At 40.2% G+C, this 20,771-nt stretch overlaps 2 protein-coding genes across 2 annotated transcripts in view; both read left to right on the top strand.

The window, feature by feature from the left end:
* LOC139725662 (extracellular calcium-sensing receptor-like) overlaps positions 1–16,888 on the top strand; it is a 63,167-nt gene extending 46,279 nt beyond the window's left edge. The window contains exons 2-6 of the mRNA XM_071636753.1: positions 9,212–9,302; positions 12,685–12,831; positions 13,627–13,866; positions 15,330–16,806; positions 16,883–16,888. Coding sequence (XP_071492854.1) covers positions 9,212–9,302; positions 12,685–12,831; positions 13,627–13,866; positions 15,330–16,806; positions 16,883–16,888 — 1,961 coding nt within the window. The remainder of the gene's footprint in view (positions 1–9,211; positions 9,303–12,684; positions 12,832–13,626; positions 13,867–15,329; positions 16,807–16,882) is intronic.
* A 76-nt stretch (positions 16,889–16,964) lies between these two features.
* On the top strand, positions 16,965–20,137 carry LOC139725625 (uncharacterized). Its single transcript, XM_071636715.1, has 3 exons — positions 16,965–17,154; positions 18,304–18,431; positions 19,824–20,137. The coding sequence occupies exons 1-3, from the start codon at positions 16,969–16,971 to the stop codon at positions 19,927–19,929; spliced, it is 420 nt and encodes a 139-aa protein (XP_071492816.1). The 5' UTR covers positions 16,965–16,968; the 3' UTR covers positions 19,930–20,137.
* Positions 20,138–20,771: the final 634 nt, after the last annotated feature.

Here is a 20,771-nt window from a genome sequence, read left to right as displayed (position 1 = left end):
GGGTTGTCCGTCCGTCCGTCCGTCCGTCCTTCCGTCCGTCCGTCCGTGTCCGTCCGTAATGAATTTTGTGGACAAGGTAACTATCAAAACCTGTTGAGGTATCCTAATGAAACTTGGCATGTATGTGTATTAGGGGGTGAAGTTGTGCCTATCAACTTTTTGGTGCACATGCTCAAGGTCAGAGGTCATAAGGTCAAGGTCAAATACATAAAATTTCACTATTTCCACCATATCTATTGAATGCCTGAAGATATTTTCTTGAAACTTAGTGTATACGTGTATTACTCAATTAAAATTCTCTGGTGAAAGTTTGGGTCATGTGGTCAAAGGTCAAAGGTCAAAAGTTCAGGGTCAAATACATAAAATTTCACTATTTCCACCATATCTATTGAATGCCCAAAGATATTTTCTTGAAACTTAGCGTATACATGTATTACCCAATTAAGATTCTCTGGTGAAAGTTTGGGTCATGAGGTCAAAGGTCAAAGGTCAAAGGTCAAAAGGTCAAGTAAAAATATCAAAACTTCTTTTTTTCTCCGTACCTTGGAAAATTGTTCAAGGTACATGTATCTTCATGGAACATAGTATATACATGTACTGACTGGAAGTGATTATCTAGAGAATTTAGGGTTCATGGGGTCAAAGGTCAGGGGTCAAAGGTCAAGTGCAACACTTCAAAATTTTGCTATTTCCCTCATATTTATGCAATGCCAGCAGGGTTATTTTTTCTTTACACTTGGTGTATGCATGTGTAACCTAATAGAAATTCTCTGGAAAGTTTTTTTTTCTTCTTTTTTTGCCTCAAAGGTCAAAAGGTCAAAGATCAAGTGAAAGTGCTGAACTAACTTTTTCCTCCATATCTCGGAAGTGACTAAAGTTATCTTGAAACTTAGTACATATTATGCATGTTCTACCTGAAAGTGATTATCTTATGAATTTTAGGGTCAAGGGCCAGATGAAAATGGTAACAATTTACTATTCAATTCAGAAATTGCACTTTTTCTCCACACCTGTACCTTGAAAATTACTCAATGCCTAAATGTATGAATGGGTCAAAGTCAAGTTAAAGTCCTTAAATCCCTAGATACATGCTCTCCTATTCATCCAATTAAACCTAGGTCAAGGAAGGTGAACATTCAACACATTTGTGACAAACTTGTCATTTCAATATTTTGCCAATTTTGTGAAAATGTAATCACACATTGTCCACATGTACTATCTAGACCTATTGGGAAAATCATGCATTATGGCGGAGGCATACCAGTCGCCAAAGCGACATTTCTAGTCTTGTAATAACATACAACTTACATTCCAAGAAATAACACTGTTCCACAATAATACAACTGAAATATTAATCTATGTAATCATACGATCACGCCATTCTCATGATCATTACACGCGCTATATTCTTCTCGTCTAAAGGTTTTCACATAAGTGTTTATTGCATTTCGAATGCAATGTATCAAGCGACAGAGTTGTGGAACATCGTGCACGGATACACAAAGACCTTCTACATAGACAAAAACAACATAATTATCAGCCGAAATCCCAACGGAGCACTTGGCAAGCCCGCCTGCATGGGATCGTTTTGTGAAATATTAACGGCACTGCTATGCACTTCCGCATTAACAAGGCATTAAGCGCTCTGAGAATATTTGCATTGCCGTGGTGATTGCTCGACAATTACTCTGCATCATCATCAAGTCATTTAAACAGCAAATAGCACCGACCTTTGCAGTCCATGACAGTTTGTGAATGACAGGACGTTGATAGTTTAGCGATACAATTCGAGGTGACGAGGGGGGGGGGGGGGGGTATGGGTAGGGATGCGTCAACTAAGTGTTAGCGAGTAACAGATTCGCAAGAATATTACAACAAACCTTTGGGTCCAATCATAGAAAAATGTTTTTTAGGAAGCCATGAATCATATTATACTATATTTATCATAGTTACCCATTTTGATCGAACGAATGACAGCGATTGCTTGCTTATAACATCAAATGGTTTCTGTGTTGGTCACGTGAAGAATTTCCGACGCTCTTAACGTTGTCAGTGGTTGTATAATTATCTGCATGGCCATTCCATAACATCGTTTTAGTAATCTGCGCAGCAGTCAAACCAAATCCAAACGGATTCCAGCAGGAAAGGTCAATGTATAGTTATTGACTATTTGAGATCACAATACATGATAAAATAAGAAAAAATTCCATGTGCAGTGGATGCTTAGCGACGTTCAGTATGCAGTAATAATATAATGATTAAAATCCGATGTGATGTATACTCGTCCTTGTTAGTCCAGCAATGGGAAATGAGTCCATGCTCGTGTAACTGATATCGTGATATTGGTATTTGGCAATTGTCCCCCCCCCCCCGCACCACCACCCCCAACACCACCACAGAAATAAAAACCCAATTCAAACAACCCCAAACCTATCACCTTGTAATTGCCGTCTCGAATGGGAGTCGACGTATACCGCTAGTCATGGTATGGTCATAAGAGGTTCATTATATATCATCATAACTGATACTTGGTGTTAATTCTCGTAGTATACAATGTTCTGCTTCATAAGTTCCCGACTCCTATGAAACCAACATTAGATACACCGTGTCCAGGTCCTGTACCAGTGCGTATTATACAATCTTGGACAAACTGGCTAAGGCAAATTGCTAAAAGCTCCTTACCATTGAGAGTATAGTGACTTTAAAATGTTCGAGTTTAATCACGTTTGATGCATACTTATGTGTAGGTCATAGTATCACAAAACATCCTGCCATAAAAACTTGCAATCAGGCCTAAAAAATGAGGCGAGGGATATCACTATTTTTCTCAATAAACCATAAGGTAGACGGTTTATTCTAGAAACAATTTTAATGAAACTATTCACATTTTGTACATTTAACAATACATAATATTGATTACACTGATGAAAATTTTTACATTGGTTATTTCCATCCCCAACTCACAATTTAAATTTATTTTGAAGCACTAAAGCTGGGATTTTGTTTCTGCAAATGGTTAATATACAACTCTGGTGTGAGAATGGACTGTGTTAGGGTAATGACAGGACTCGCGAGCATTAAGCACATTGTTAAGTGACTTCCATCTCTGAATGAGATCGTTGTTTTCATTACTGGTATAGAAAACCGCACAATCAATAACGTTATGCTAATCTCTTTTTATAAATCTTAGTATTATACTCTCTTTAAAACTCTCCGGTGTGCTCGCCATCATTGTATACGCATGTGCTTTGATCTCTGATACATTCGGTTAAATTTGGTTACTGGCGAGAAATCGCGTGGTGGAAGGTCTGATCCGTTCGGCAAATATTTATTTTGGATGATGCTGTAGAAAAAAATCCACAGGACGTGTGCAGGTCTGAAGCCGACAAATACAGGGGCAGATGCGATTATATATAATCAGATAATGCCAGGTGGTGGAATGATGAATCTAACCTCTGATAACTATCTGTGGATATAAATACATCTTAGCATGAATGCATTGTCTAATGACTTTTATAGTAGTATTCAAAAAAGGCTGCTTATTCACGTTTCCAAAAGAGTTACATTGTTTCAGGTTATAAATTAGCACATATTGAGTACTAATTGTCACACTCAAACACGATCAGCCTAAGATCTGAAAGGCTTCTTACTTTCCGCAGAACTATCCATGCGGAATAATTTGCTACATTATTTACGCAGAGCTCATACTCTTGAATTGCATCTAAATGTTGTTTCATCTGAGAGTCGATGAACAGAGTGGGCGCTGTCATTGATTTACAGACATAATCACTAAGGGCTTTTGTGTTGGCTCAGTGAGTAGAGCGGCTGCCCTCACAATCGGGAGGTCGTGGGTTCAAACCCCGGCCGCGTCACACCAAAAGACGTTAAAAGATGGGAGTTGCTGCTACCTTGTTTGCCGTTCAACAGTTGAAAAGGTTAGAGCAACGTCGATCTGGCGCTGCTCAGTGGCTGCCGGGCCCACGATCAATTGGGCAAAATGAATTTCCATTCTTGGACAATAAAATTTGGAGTTTATATCCAAAACAATTATTAACGTGTCACCGCGACAAAATATAGTAGAGGCTACAGAATGATTCTTTTTCGTAAAAGATGCAGTAAATAAATTCCAACAAATGTTTTCAAATTGTTTTTCTATAACGTCCTTTGTTAAAGACCAAGAAATAGCTTTTCAGCACGGAATCGAGATACAGAAATACGTTGTTGTTTTTTATAAGTACTGTGGAAAAATCAATGAGAAGATAAATTGCATTTACGGCTGAGACTTAAAATTTTGCGCGACAGAATCTGACTCTTGGTATATGTTTATGAAAGTGATGTGTGCAGTAGGCCATCCTTATTGAGTCCGACATATCCCTTAGTGTTCTAAGTGAGTTATCGCTATACAGTTTTCAGTAAATTGATAGGTCTTTTTTCCCTTTTATTAAGAATACTGTAAATATAACGCAAAACAAAGTTTACTTTAAACCTCCTGCATTAAGCGATACAATTTGCTTTCACACCATTTTCTGATATGCTTTACATTTTTCCAGCCATGGGGTGTAACTGATCTTTGCAAAATCGATAAATGGTCAGATCGAGTGGTTACATTTTGCATGTCAAGTTAATGGTTAGTCAGCATGTTCTGCGCAAACTGTCAAAGATAGCTTCGTAAATATACCTGCCTTTCGCATTACGTGCAGATTGAGGCTTCGAGTGTGTGATGTAACTGACCGTTCATAGGCGAGACACATCCTAACGTCACACTGAAAATCGTAACTTATCCATCAGCTAAACGCCCATTCGCTTGAATAACACATCCATCGGCCATTGCTTTAAAAGGGTCATGCAAGAAGATTGTATGCCGACTAATATAAAAAAAATAATGACACAAAATATGTCCGCATGCATACCCATCGCTCAACTGGCAAGTAAATCGATACATAATGGCAGTATTAAATGGAAAAAAAAAGAAAGTCGGATGCAATATGAAACTCGTGGAGCTTTATTAGGTCTACATACTATTTTGAACTTTAAAGGGATGGTACAGTATTGGTGGAGATGAAAATTGGGCTTTTTAACTTTTTGCGAGATACCAAGGAAACACTTATGACGTAGTACAGAAAATACCAGTTTGAGAGGAATTTAAAGTTTATTTGATGAAAATCGGGTTTGGAATGACTGAAACATCGAAAAACAAAGTAAAACAAAGCGATCGTAATAAAGTATGGGTCCAACACTTCATTAGAATAGCTCTTTTTTTGGATATCTCAGCCATTTCAAAAACAATTTTCATCAAATAAACATTGAATTCCTCATAGAATTACATGCTCTTTCATATTTCATAAGAGGTTTGTCATTATCTCACCCAAAAATAATAGAAACCTGAAATTAGGTCTCAACCAAAACTGTACGATCCCTTTAAGCTGATAAAGTCCAAGGCTCATAATAAAAACGTGCACACATACACCAACGGAATCCATAATGCGTGTCAGCATGCAATTGCCACGTACGGTGTACACTGGCATCTATACAAGCAGCTGATGAAATGTAAGTAATGACAAAATGCATTTACTCCCATTAAAAACAAGAGAGTGAACTTGAGATATTAAACGGATAAAAAATCATGCGTTAACATCCAATCGTGGCCTATTCGAACTGCAGGTATATGGATTATTAATGCAACATGCCAAGTCAAGGTCAGTGGTAACATTTGCAAGCAAAATAATTATTGTTAATGAATCAGCGCCAATTTTGGCATCAATGACGACACCGTAATTGGCGTCGGAGGTCGACGCAAATTACCCTCATCGGGCGACTGACATTTTCGAAGTGCTTTTAACAGATCGACGTCTATCGATCAAACGATCGGTCGGTCCATCGCTCGGGAAGAGCAAAGCCTGGATCCGCATATGAGTGGATGAATGATCTTGAGATGAATGGTTGGAGAGAGAGAGGTGGAAGGGAGGGGGAATAGAGAAAAAAAAGGGCGGACTTAAGCACAATGAAATGGATGGGCCACTAAAGACACCGGCACCGCCGAAAGAGAAATCAAGTGAAGGGCAAGGATTATTTGATATTTAGATTTTCTTTTATTTCTTAGATGTGATGACAAAGCTAGGGCACGCACCCCAGAGGATTTTAAGACTACAGTCAAACCTGTCTATAGCAGCCACCCAAGGGAAACAACAAAAGTGGCCGCTATAGACAGGTGGCCGTTATAGACAGGTTGGCGGCCATTTTGAATTTCATTACTTGCATTTTATAGTAGCCGAAAATACCGCATGTTATTCTTTAAAAAAAAAAAAAAACAACCAACATATAAGTTTGCATGTGCAGCAGCTCTGCTATTATGGGGATTTTCGTTGTACAATTCACTTCATTTTTTTTTTTTTTTTTGATCATTGCCTCCTTCTATTCTTTTGATGTTAAAAATAATATTTCGGGCCTGAGAAGTGCTCTGGTTCATCCCTATACAGTGCACTCCCGTTACAACGAACAGGGTTATAACGAAATTTCGTTATAACGAAGTAAATCTTCCGGTCCCAAAATTATCACCATTAAAGTCTATGGTACAAAATTCGCTTACAGCGAACACGGTTATAGCGAAATTTCCGTTATAACGAAGTCTTTTCCGAGCGCCACAGACAAAGAAAAACAAAAGAAATGTGCTCCGTTATAACGAAATGCGAATTGCTTTCGAAAATACGTAGCGGAACAAGCATTTATAGCGTCTCTGCATGGGTGAACGCTTCACACCACTGTGTCTTCGCTCCTTGTGTCACGCACAGTTTCTGAGGGGAACTTGCGTTTATTATTGTATTACAGTTATCTCATCACATTTCACATAGCTTTGCAGTGTATGATGAGTATTCAGCAAGCAGAATAATATGATATATATACGTGGTTTCCTTGTTTTCGTTATAGATCGTATTTGTTCGGTTATAACGAAATTTCGTTATAACGAAAGAAAACTGCCGGTCCCGAGCATTTCGTTATAACTGGAGTGCACTGTATACCGGTTGGCATGAACGGGGTTCACGAGAGCTGAGTTCGATGGAGGATTGATAATGTGTAAAAATTTACGTAAACTATAGAAACAATACCCAGACAAGTACCATGTTGTCCTTATTGAAAGGGACTTAAACACTAATAAGTCTGCATTTCGGTAACAGTCTAAGTTGTTATTAGGAGTTGCCTTTGCCTTTGTAGCATCTATTCAGGGCTGCATTACTGAAGCCTAGATCTAATCTAGTCAAGTTGGTGGTAAGATGGGTTTTCGTGGCAAAGAGCTGCATTAATTTTGTCAATCATGTCTGTGTGATTGTGACTGAGCAAGGACTCGGTAGAAATCACGCAATGAACGTAAAAGACATCGTACTCATTGCTGATTTAATGGATCAACTCAATTTTTGTGGCCGCTGTACGCAGGTTGATATTCACCACGGGAGACAAAATGAGTGGCCGCTGGCCGCGTTAGGCAGGTGGCTGCTATATAGAGGGTCTATAATACAGCAATTGCGTTCGGGGGAATTTTCAGTGGCCGTTATAGGCAGGTGGCCGCTATAGAGAGGTGGCCGCTAAGACAGGTTTGACTGTATTTGCAAATGATATTTCGCGCCAGGGCCTTTCGCAGCGATTTGTGGTTTTTAAACCAGCGCTACTACTGTGAAAAGAACACACTGTTTATTTGTCAAGAGAGAAACGATTAAATAAGTGCAACTAATAAGCATGATCTCTGTGAAGCAATGCTGAATTTGAACTCGTACATTATTCATGACTGTACTCACTTCATTTGTATCACTCATTAACATGACAAACGTCACAAAGCCGTACAGGCAGATTGATAATAATTACACGTTATGTCGGTTTACTTGTGCACTCAAATTTATGGATTTTTTTTTTTTCGGCTTGCTCTGGGGAATTACTAATATGATGTTCTATATCCACTTGTATGATAATTATCTGAGTGTCTTCGCCACAATACTTGAAATCTAGTTTGCATGCATAAGTTGTTGCTATCTAGGGCACACGACTTGACAAGCTTCTCGTTAGGAATTTCCAATTGTTAAATATGCAAAATATTTCAGTATGTTGGTACGAGTATATTTTACTTTACAATATTAAAGCGTCGATACTGTGGCCATAATTGTAACGATTCTATATTATAGAAAATGTAGATGAAACGCATATCATGGTGACGCGAAAAATTTTCAGACTGCAATAATCAAAAAATGCTTTCACAATACATGATTAAAGGATTGAAAACGTCCTACAATTTTTTGAATTCACAGGAAGATGTTGTGGAACTAAGTCCGCATTTTCACTGCATGAATTGTTTCCAATGCGATAATATCTAGACCTCTGATGTAAACCTGTTATACGCAATGTGAAAGGCTATCCATCTGTTGACAGAAACTTTTGTGATTAGGTTTAATAAACACATTATCCTGTTATCTATACTGGTGCCTATAGAAAAAGACAGGAAGTGTGCGACAGGAGCGTACTACGAAATGGAAAAAGAATGCTTAAAACAAGGTCACCTTTCACACAACTCTTCGGCTCCCTTTTTTGAATCATTAGGTGAGAGTGGGCTAACAATATTTCAATGGGTAAAAGAACATCAGCACATGTAAAGATTTCGTATCTAATTTTTGAATGATGACATTGATAACATCGATATCTCGATCACATGAACGTGCTCACAGGATGTGCTATACTCGTCTGATTTGAACGCACGAGTTGTCGGAGCCACAAACTGTTCAGGGACTGAGACTGATAAGATGAGTTTCACAACGTCGCAGAATCGGATGTGATGCTTCTGTGGCGTCACTAGATCGTGTGTTTGCTCATCACTGGTGGTAGTATATGCTGATTAGAATATAACCATGGAGGTGAAACGCACCTCCCTGATATAACATACGGAAACTTTTTGTTTGCTTGCTTGCTTTTTGCTTGCCCTTAAACACGTTTTCTTCTTTTCTTCAATTTCTCGTCTAGATTTTTCTTCGCATCATGCATGCCAGGTTTTCCTCATTCTCTTAACTTAGAATATCATGCTATTCATTGTAAGCGAGGAAGTTAATTTGTATGAATGTCAGGCAAGTGATCACTTTGCTTTTAAGTAAACTCTCTCTAACAAAATTTTTCTTGAAAAAAAAGGAGTTTGATTACATGTCTCTCTTTGTTTTCTTTACAACTTAAAATTTCACAGGTTTCGACATTTACGACACATGTGCAGACCCAAACATTGCGGTCCGAAACTCGGTTCATTTCATCAAGACTCAAGGCTCATCATGTGACGGGTATGTTGCAAGGTCTTTTCTTCTTCTTCTTTTATAGTTCTTCTTCTTCTTCTTCTAATAGTAGTAGTAGTAGTAGTAATAATAATAATAATAATAATAATAAAAATAATAATAATAATAATAATAATAATACTAATTATAATTATAATTATTATTATTATTATTATTATTATTATTATTATTATTATTATTATTATTATTATTATTATTATTAATAATAATAATAGTAATACTATTATCACCATTATTGGAGATTGTTCACCATCTATCCAGATGGGATAGTGGAAAACGCTACCCACAATTTTTCTTTTTCAATCCGCCGAATATGACAGTACTGGTTCACTTTCACTGATGTGGTCGAGCAGTTTACAGGGAGGTACGCAGCATTAAACGTTAAACGCGTAAAATAAGAGAGCATCAATACTGGTTTGACGGGTTGATGTTTTCTTGATTATGTTTTATGAGAGCCGTATGAAGACCGATAAAAGGATAAATCCTTCAATTTAGTTCGTCTAGGCTAAAGCCGACAGTGGCGGCGTACGTGTATAGCAAAATATCTTATGCCTCCTATCGCTTTCAAAGCCTCAGACCATGCAGACGTTGGGTTTTGTAATGGACAAAAAGAGAAGGTAATTAAGACTTGAATTCAAGAAATGGGCAAACAGAATCGAAAAGTGAGTGCAATCTTGCCGAGACAAAAGAGAAGAAAAGAAAAGAAAAGAAAAGAAAAGACCTTTTCAGGTACCCGAAGGTTTATTGAAATTCCGCATAATTTATAGTACCAGGGAGGTGGAATCCACCTCCCTGATAGTTTCTATAGCTGCAGTCAGGTTAACTGCGAGTTATCGTTGTGAGGGAAAAGCATTATTGCTGGTATTAGCTCTTCTGAGCCAAATGCTCATGCGAGATATAATTGCGCTCCGTCATCGTCCGGCATCCGTTGTCCGTCATGCGTCCTGCGTCCTGCGTTGTGCGTCTTGCGTCGTGCGTCTTGCGTCGTGCATCGTGTGCGTCCATCACAAAAGGGCTACCATCATTGCTTGAATTACTGCGAAGTTTTACCCTCTTAGACCCTTTTTTGTCCCTGAACCTCGCACATTGAAAGCATCCATTAAGAACAATGCCAAGAAGGGCATTGTACGGGCCTAGTAAGCAAAAGTGTCTGCAACTATTGGAAGGTGGTGTCATTGCAGTTTACGATAGTGAAAGCAAAATCAATCACTGGCGGGTATTCTATCTTTCTTTAGCAACAAACAGTTATTCCATAAATCTTCCTTGAACAAAACAGGTCTCCTTGTATGGATAATTAAAAAAAAAACAAAGCACGGAATTCGTTATTCCATATCTCTATAATGTCCAACGTAAGATGAATTTTATTTCGTTTGCTATTGTATTTTTTGTTTTGCTTGGGTCAATAATATTCAATGTTGACGTATACAACGTATACCACTCACTATACATACTCATTTTGGCGGTTTTACCTTATACAACCAATCTCTCGGAGGATTAAATCGCGCGCACTTTGATATTCCGTAATCTCTAATGGGACCGGTCTTAACAGTGCGCATCCGATAGATTTGTCCCACTCTTTTTTTTTTCCGAATAGAAAATGATAAATTGATGGGAATGGACCTGGAGGTATGCCTGTGCGGTGATACCACCCAATGAAAAAAAATGCAACTGTGTGATACGTAGAGATGGAAATAGATTCTGATCTCATCCCATTTCTTGGAACATTAGGGTAATGAAATGCACCCACGCACCTGGTATAAGATTAAAAAAAAATAAAGATGTCAAATGGGGTTCATGAATAGAATGTTTGCAAAAGTTGATACGTCATTACTTTACCTCGTATGTCATTCGCTTGCACACTCCTTGCCCGCACGATCATACACACACACACACACACACACACACACACACACATGTCTTCAGATTGTTCTGTCATACCCATCACCATTTATTATTTATGAATATGAAAGAACTATAAATTCAAAAGAAACGGATACATAGGAGCCTACACAGAGCAACCAATAGCAGCTAGTGTTCATCTCATTAACGCTGCATAAATCCAAATATACAGAGAAAGCAATTAAACAGGTCCGTGCAAAAAAATAATTATAAAAAGACCTCCAACAGTGTTGTTATTACGAGTCTTGCGTAATATTTCAACTTGGTAAACTTGATCAAATTCATTGATACTGGTTGCAAAGAAAGAATTTTACAAAGACAAGCAATAGAAGAATTCTTTCACGATGATCAAACTGATCCTTGTTCCATCCCCTCTTGTCTCTCAGTTCTTTTAGAGAGGAAATTCACCCCTGAAATAAATAAACTTCAAAAGAAAGAGAAAAATATTCCCCACAGAACGATGAAATAATGACCAAAATCGGATAAGAAATAAGGAAGACATAAGTCTACCTCCTTTAACTAGGCTAATCATAATGCTCGACAAGGTATTGCAATATTGGCCTGACTCTGACGCAGTATAGAATAAGGGTAAATGGTACGGTAGTGGTTTTCGATTACACCTCCGTGGGCAGCGAATAATGATAAATAATAGTAAATAACAATGATAATAAGTACTTATTTACCCAGGGTAGCATCTTCAGTGTTGCCACTCTCTACCAGAGGGCCCTGCCATTATCATTACCCTAGCGTTGCCAGGTACCCATTTTACACCTGGATCGAGAGGTACATGGTGGGTATAAAAAACAACTTGTCCAAGGATGTAAGCACTGGGCGGGAAGCGTTTTTTTTTTTTAAGACGGCACAGATTGGGGCATGGCGCGTGTTAAACCTATGGGAAAAACGTTGGGTTAGGGTTTTTGGTTAGGGTTAGGGTTAGGGTTAGGGTTAGGGTTAGGGTTGGGGTTGGGGTTAGGGTTAGGGTTAGGGTTAGGGTTAGGGTTAGGGTTAGGGTTTGATGGTTAGGGTTAGGATTAGGATTAGGGTTAGGTTTAGGGATAGGGTCCCCAATAGATTTTTAGGTTCCCCAATCTGCGCCGTCTAAAAAAAACACGCCGGAGGGAATTGAACTCGGGTCCTCCGATTGGGAGTCGGGAGTCTTATCCGCAATGCCACAGCGCCCCCTGTCGATCGATCGATTCAATATGGCCAACCTTCTCCTCCATCCGGGTTTTTAAGCTAATGATATCCCTAACAGCCATTATCTTTTAGTCGCTATAATCTCCTCGGCATATCGGTAGTTTCATAGGATCTTCCTTCTATGCATTTGTCATAGCTGTAACAGATGGCGAGTGAAATAGTTTTCACGCACATACACACTGAAACACACGCAGGCATACAATGTTAAGTTCAGAAGTTAAATCCTATCAAATAATTTAACATGTGTCATTATGTATATCAAAATCATATACAGTGACAATGACATTGACGACATCGTGGCTGTGGTTGGACCAGGAACGAGTAGTTCGGCGGTGTCGGTGGCGAGTCTCTTCAACCTCTTCAAACTCCCCCAGGTCAGCTATGCGGCAACCAGTGACTTCCTCAGCGAGTCCAGATATGAGTGAGTATGGAAAGCCGCTGTTGCCATTATCAATATCTAAAATAAAATCTACCATAACAGCCTATGCCGTTTGTGCTCTCGGACCAATCGGTGACGAAGGTTCGACTCAAGAGTCCTGAATACAGTTTATTGATCGGAAGTTACGTCATGTGAAGAACGACTTCCAAGGTAGATGTGAAGATGTGCAAAACGACAATACTACATTTTAAACGTTCAAACTTGGATGTAGCTTCATGCTTATCGATATCTTATATTAAAACCTCTGCATTACCTTATTGCGAATTTGAAATATTGGTGTTTATTTGATATGTTGACTTCACAAATGGAACACGCTTCAAGTTAAAGCTGAAAGGAAAATGAACAAAAATTCCTAGATATTTCACTTTTGTCGAAAATGTTTGTCTCTTTTAAGTGAACACTTGTAACTGACAATTCTGAGACCAAGGACCAAGGTTATGACAGGAAAGATGACTTGATGCAATAAGGTAACAACTATGAGTAGAAAGCTAAATCAACCAGAGCAAAATGTCTGCTCTTTTCCTTCTACCATCATCAGAGGACGCTCAGGAAAAGTATTCATTCCATCTTGCCAAAGAATGAGTCTTTTGTGGAAAAAAGTAAAAACAAATGATTACATGAAACCAGCTGTCACTTGTGAAGTCATGATATTAAATAAAAGATTAGTGGTTTCTTCAAGGAGAGGTACCTTTATACAATTCCACAAATTAGCTCTCGCTTCAGAAATTGTTCTGTTATTTACAAGAACTCTGTTGTGTGCATTTCTTGACATTCCAGATATTTCACGCGCACCATTCCCGAGGACACCTATCAGGCCCAAGCCATGGCCCACCTTGTGAGCCATTTCCAGTTCGAGACCGTGGCCGTGCTCGCCACCGACGACGGCGCCTACGGCGTCAGCGGCATTCACCTGTTCGAAGACAAAGCGCTGGAGCGGAATATCTGCGTCGCCTACTCCAAGATCTTCGACACTGACGACACTGGCTTACGATATGAAGAGATATTAAACGACCTCAGGTGCCGTTTTCCTCGTATTTTCGACAACACTTACTGACATCACTTCTCGGCCTTCGCTGGTTTATTCGTATTTGGTCGAGAACAATGCACATTCTGTCCACAAGTATATCCCATTACCTATAAAGTCACCAATCCCACAATTTCAAAAGGTGTTAATGCGTAAATCTGGGGGACATTTGATCAGAAGTATAGATATTATAATTATCAATTCTCGTCCTTCTTGGCGTCACTTGCCGTTGAGAGACTGTGCATAGCCTGGCTATCAGTAGATGAATAGATGAAAGAACTGTAACAGATTGTAATTGTGTTTTGATAACATTAGTGCCATAAAGAGTATTAAAGGCATAATTTACCATTTGCTGATGAAACAAAAACCCAGTATTAGTACCTCAAAATAGTTCTAAAATGTGAATTAGGGATAGAAACAACCAATGTAAAGATTTGAATCAGTATGATCGATGTTACATATTAAGTGTTGTTGAATGTGCAAAATGTGAACAATAGTTATAATAAATATGTTTTCAGACTAAACCGTCTACAGCTATGGTTTATTGAGAAAAATAGTGATATCTCCTTATATTTTAGGGTTTATTGCGAAAATTTTATGTGGTAGGATGTTTTGTGATACAACTGACCAATACATTTGCATCGAATGTGATATCTTGAACATTTTTTTAATCACTGCTCCCAAAAGTAAACAGGACCTTTAAGGCAGCTCAAGCGTTACAATGTACCAGTACTTTCAGAAATTGCTGTGAAAGAGAGCAATTAAAGGCCACCGCACACTACACGATCAGACTGGTCTTAAAGTCTTGAGCCAAGCTGGGTCTTAAGACCAGTCGTACGACCGGACACCGCACGCTATACGACCCGACTGTAAAGCGCGCGCACTGCGCACTGCGTGCGCTTGCATTTTACTGCATTGTGAATGGCTGAAAGCTCACGACTGGTCGTAGAAATTCAACATGTCAAATCTCTACGACTGGCGCTAAGATCCAGTCGTACGACTAGAAAATGGCAAGACTGTGACGTCACACTTCAAGTCTTAAGGTCTTAAGACCGGTGAATCGGGGCAAAATCGTGTAGTGTGCGGCGGGCTTAACTAGCATTGCTCTGGAGTAAAAATGTACTTGTGTAGATAACATTTCATACCACACGTAAGTATCTTATTAGTCATCCATACGTTTTTATACCAAGGACGTTAATACTGCAGGTCAGTGCGTTCACAACTGCTCACGTATATAGGTTTATCTACACCCCCCCCCCTCTCTCTCTCTCTCTCTCTCTCTATTTCCACGCCCTAGTAGTAGTTCTTGCACGGCATCCATTGCAGCACTGAACGCCAGAAGTTGTACTGTAGGTAAATTTTGCATTGTAACATTGGATATGATTACCAACAACCAGAAACAACCATAACATTGATATGTCTGATTCCATTTCCATTTTTCATTCCATCGCTACAGACAAATCCCAGAGGTGCGAGTGATCGTCGCCTTCGCTAACGAGGCTCCCATGATTGACCTGCTCACGTATTTCGCTGAGCGCAATGTCACAGGTTATGTGTGGATTGCCAGTGATGGATGGGGATCATCGCAAGTCGTGGAAGATCCAGTGATATCTCGCGTCACGAACGGCATGCTGGGACTTTTTCCTCACGCGGAAGTAATACCCGCGTATGACGAGTACGTCTTTGACCTGACGCCGGCCTCTCTCGAGTACAAGGATCCATTCTTCAACGAGTTCTGGGAAAACGTTTTCAATTGTCATGTACCCGATGGAAGTGAAAATGTGGAAGGCTTGAGGGTATGCGATGGCACCGAGTCTCTAAACGATACGTATTTATTCACCAATGAGTCTTTGATATCCGCTGTGCTGGATTCCGTAGAGGTGGTAGCCCGCGCGCTGCATGAAACATTAGGCTGTAGTGACAAAGATTGTACGGAAAAACCGGCGGCTGTAACGGGCGAAAATCTCATCGCCTGCATGAAAAACGTAAGCTTCCAGGGGTACTCTGGATACAGACTTCGGCCAGACCCCAGTGGGAATCTGGCGGCCATTGCTTGGTACGATTTCTACAACTTGCAGCCAGCTTCCCCTTGTTCGAACAGATTTACACTTCGACAAGTCGGTGAATGGAGAAACGATAGGGGACAAGTAGAAATTACTGACGATGTATACTGGCCGTCGCGAGACACCTGTGCGTGGTCGAGAGACTCTCCTAGCTCGGTGTGTGGAGAGTTATGTCCGGCTGGTACGCGTCGAGTTACGTTAGATTTCAGTAGCTGCTGCTGGCAGTGTGTCCCGTGTCCCGACAATTACTTCTCCAACGAAACTGATGCCTTAACTTGCCTCATTTGCCAGGACGAGCAGGTGTCCAACGAGAACCACACTGACTGCTTCGACTTGCCATACAGCTATGCCACGCCCAGCTCCGCGATCAGCATCGCCGCCCTGACCTTGGCTGTTGCAGGGTGGCTCGTGTGCATCGTCATCGCTGTCATCTTCACACTGAAGGAGAACACGGTCATCATCTTTCACGCCTTCGCCCGTTCCTGGAGGTTGATCATGGTCGGGATCATGGCGTCGTTCATAACCGCGACATTCTCGGTCATTCCCGCGTCGGACGTAGCGTGCCTTGGCGTCGCCGCGACGCAGCTACTGCCGTTATCTGCTACGGAAGGAAGCCTTATCATTGCTGCGTACACCACATATCATCGCAAACACGTGCAATTAAACAATTGGACATTGGCTATGATTGCCGTCCTCTTCGTCCACGGCCTCCTTGTCCTTCTGTGGATACTGGCCAGTCGGCCCGTCGTTGCCCACCTGGTGGACCGCACCCAGCGCATAGTCTACATAGACTGCGTCAGCTCGGGTAACTTCGACGGGATGGTCGTCCTGATAGCCTACGCGTTGACCCTTGATATCCTGGGGATCTTCGTAGCATTCGGCAACCGCAATCGCGACAAGAATTTCCAGGAAGGGAAGTTCGTCTTCTTCTCGTTCATCATAGCAGCCATGATGTGGACAGCCATCTTGGCTATCTACCTCGTCCTGCCCAGCGGCCGCCATTATCGAACCTACGTCATCTCATTCGGCCTCATGATATCGAATATCGCCCTCTGTGGTTGCCTCTTCGTCCCTAAACTCTACGTCGTGAGGTTTAAGCCTGACATCAACCCTCCAATCAAGAAGAGATACAGAGACAAACTTTGGCAGTGGAAATTCAAGAGGAGAGACGAGGAAAACGAATTATCCGCAGAAGCTCGCTTTGGCGATTCAATCAAGGTTAACTATGAAATGATTAATTTATTGATGCCTCTGCCCACCCCTACCATCCCTTCCACTCCCATTCCCCCCCCCCCCCCAAAAAAAAAAAAAAAAAAAAAAGAAAAAAAAAACATTATTCCCCAATAATGAATGACGTCTCAAAGATTTAGTGATTACAAAAAGTAGTTAATAAATTTTGACAGAGGATAAAGTAATGATATCCAAAAGCAAGGACAGTTTTTTTTTGTGTGTGTGTGTGTGGAGTATGGAAGAGTGCATGTTTCATAGTTGTCCTAATTATAGTGAAGGGAAGATTCATATGATAAAACAAATCAAGTATTACATTTCAATCTGACAGAAAATCAGATCCGTTAAATGCATTAGTAGAACAGAGAGAATACAACGATAACCATTTTAGAAGTAATGATAAAGAATTCTTCAGAATGGTCAAGTGATTATTCTCACGCTTGCATCATTTCTAAACCTGCTTTACTGGTATCTTATGAGCACTGTTGATATCCCGTAAACCGTGATGGGGATATTCATATCATACTGAATGATTATCTGATCTTGAAAAGCACACACCGTTCCATTACTCATGTCAAACCGGCACAGTCCAGAAAAAAAAAAAAAACTTTTTTTTTTCACTCTCTCATTAGGACAAGGGAATCTCAATCTTGCCAGATTGTTGTGTGTTGTTTGAGTGCCTTGCTAACCGTGAAGGTTGAGGGCGCTAGGGTTTAGGGAATAACTTTTGACTCCCAGTCGGAGGACCCGAGTTCGAATCCAGTCCAGTGCTTACATCCTTGGACAAGATGCTTTTTTATCCAACGTGTCCCTCTTGACCCAGGTGCATAAATGGATACCTGGCAACGCTAGGGGTAATAATGATTACAGGGCCCTCCGGTAGAACAGGGTTAACATTGCAGCAGCTTTCATTTTTTAAAAGAAGACCGTGTACTCTCATTCTTTCCAGTCCTTTAGAGGGAACCTCACCCCGTCGATCCCGTGAATCCCGTGATTGCTTGCTTGTTGGTATGATTCTTTGATAACCACGTAAACATAAATGTAACCACTCAAATGAAACATCAAACTAGAAGTAATAACATCTCTTCCTCTGTACCGCATACTCTTCAATTTGGCTCTCTGCCTTCTCCCTGGATACAGAGCCATGCAGCTCGGAACGCAATACTTCTCAACTACCGCAAGGCTCTGGCGGCGATCAAGGACGAAACGGCCCAGGCTCTGCGAATGCACAGAGTGTGCCAGGATAGAATAGAGGACATGCAATTGAGGTGAGCATTACTTTCTGACAGAGTTTAAGGACTGGAAGGAAGTGGTTTGAACAGCGGGTGCACGTTTGTGTTGTGGATAAGGGCTCTTGACATAAAAAGGTAAGGTTTCTGGTTCGAATCTTACCCGATGCGTGCATCCTTGGACAAAACTTTTCACTTACCACATCCCTCTCAGCCCATTGGTGAAAATGGACATCTTCTAACAGTCTAATTCGAAACAGGAAATCCAATGTCGATTTTGAATGTTCTCAATTAAATAAATAATGACATTAATGATGATGATATTGATATAAGTACTAACGATAAATCTATAACTGGATTATGTTGTCATTGTTATAATTAGAATGATAAGAATTATTATTATAATCATTATTGGCATCTTTCATTGTTATAATTGTCGCCAAAAATAACATTCCCATCAGAGAATGAACATGGCAGCATGAAAAAAAAATTTATATATTTACATAACATAATTTCCATTGTGATATCCCTGAAGCAGAGACAAAATAGCATATCTTCAGCGCCATTGCAACTGTTATGGTTTCCTGCAAGATCAAAAGCGATAAAATGTATCACTGTATGTTCTTTGAGAAGATTTAGTACTGCCGCGCAATATTTTACATACAAATTGATTTTGCACAGAATGCGTCGCAATGAAATATAACCACAGAACATGACTGCTACGTCATGAGCTAGCTGTCCCACTGTCATCATTTCCATCATGTGGTGTCATACAACTTGTAGTGGATAAGACTCCCGACTCCGGATCGGAGGACCCGAGTTCGAATCCCGCCCAGTGCTTACGTCCTTGGACAAGATGTTTTTACCCACCATGTCTCTCTCGACCCAGGTGTATAAATGGGTACTTGGCAACGCTAGGGTAATAATAGTGGCAGGGCCCTCTGGTAGAGCAGTAGTAACACTGAAGAGGCTACCCTGGATAAATAAGACATTATTATTGTTATTATTATTATTATTATTATTATTATTATTATTATTATTATTATTATTATTATTATTATTATGTAGTGGCCGGCGAGCTGGCTCTTGGATGGTGGGTTGCTATGGAGATACTACATGTTTTGCCGTACCCCGTGTGAGAGGGCTCATGTTGTAGTTTGGGTTGACAAATGACATTCCAGGAAGGTTGTCTGTCCGGAGTCACTCCTAATACATTCGACGTCACCTTTACCTGAGAACAGGGAGAGTTACACTGAGAATCTCATATGTGCTTCTGCAATCTTGTATGTACAATGGTAATACATAATTTGTGTCTTTATTCATTCTGACATTTCTGTGTCAGTAAATCCTCACTCGCGATTCATACATTGATATAATTATCTGACAAAATGCTGTTCACATTGTATCTCGTTTGTTTGCACTAACCTCCAGGCATCGACGGAAAGTGGAGGAGCTCACCATGGCAACCACAAACCTGAAGAGCAGCCGTGTTCACCTCGTCCTCTCCTCACCCACGATAGAAGTGACATACTGCTGATGTCATCAACGAGTAAACCCTCGTCAAAGGGATCATAATCATGCAGCAATCTGGCACATGTAGGCATAGCAACGATCGAGTACCTGGTGCTAACCGAACATTTCGTGCGATCATTCAATTTAAGTGTTACTCAGTAATTAAGCTTTGAAATGTACGATCAGTAAATCTTTAACTTGATCTTGATTTAATTTTTCACCATAGCCATGACCCGACACGGCAGCTTAACACATTGTATAATGCGCCTAAAAAACTAAACATTTTAATATGTGGTACACTTAGATAACTGTTAATTTTATCTACTCTTTCTACGTTGTATGCCGGCATGATGTTGACACATGACCTTACCAAGAATAGAGAAAGGTGTTACAGTGCACTCCCGTTATAACGAACACGGTTATAACGAAATTCCGGTTGCAACAAGGTAAAAATTCAGGCCGCAACATTACTTGCTCTATGTTGTTGCTGTTTTTTTTTCATTGTTCGGTTATAACGAAATTTCGATAGAACGAAAGAAAACTGCCGGTCCCAAGGACTTCGTCATAACGGGAGTCCATTGTACTTTCCGATTCATTTGGACGGACAATCACAATGAACAATACGAGAACACAATCATTTGCCTTTGATTCAAGACAGCTGCATTTGATTTATTTTGTTTTCCTTCAAGAGTAATTAATAATCATTAAATTCCCAGTTATTTCCTTCCAGTTCTACAATCGGTCTTGTCGGTTAAATTGATCTACTCGCAGTTAATAAATCTCGGGAATTGAATAGCAGCTTCTCGACATGAAACTCCTGTTACACAATACGCGATACATTTTCGAAAGTAAGTTTTACAAGCGATG

This window comes from Diadema antillarum, unplaced genomic scaffold (assembly GCF_040938485.1).
Source record: "Diadema antillarum isolate AM-2024a unplaced genomic scaffold, OU_Dant_1.0 seq00000053_RagTag, whole genome shotgun sequence".
NCBI lineage: Eukaryota > Metazoa > Echinodermata > Echinoidea > Diadematoida > Diadematidae > Diadema > Diadema antillarum.
Note: the sequence above shows the minus strand (reverse complement) of the source record. Positions and strands in the feature narration are given on the sequence as shown.

Bases quoted from the DNA above. Each gene is read 5' to 3' on its own strand.
- LOC139725625 (XM_071636715.1), top strand. From the start codon at position 16,969: ATGATATCGAATATCGCCCTCTGTGGTTGCCTCTTCGTCCCTAAACTC. The intron at 17,155-18,303 runs GTTAACTATGAA...CCCTGGATACAG, and splicing joins GCTTTGGCGATTCAATCAAG to AGCCATGCAGCTCGGAACGC. The intron at 18,432-19,823 runs GTGAGCATTACT...ACTAACCTCCAG, and splicing joins ATAGAGGACATGCAATTGAG to GCATCGACGGAAAGTGGAGG.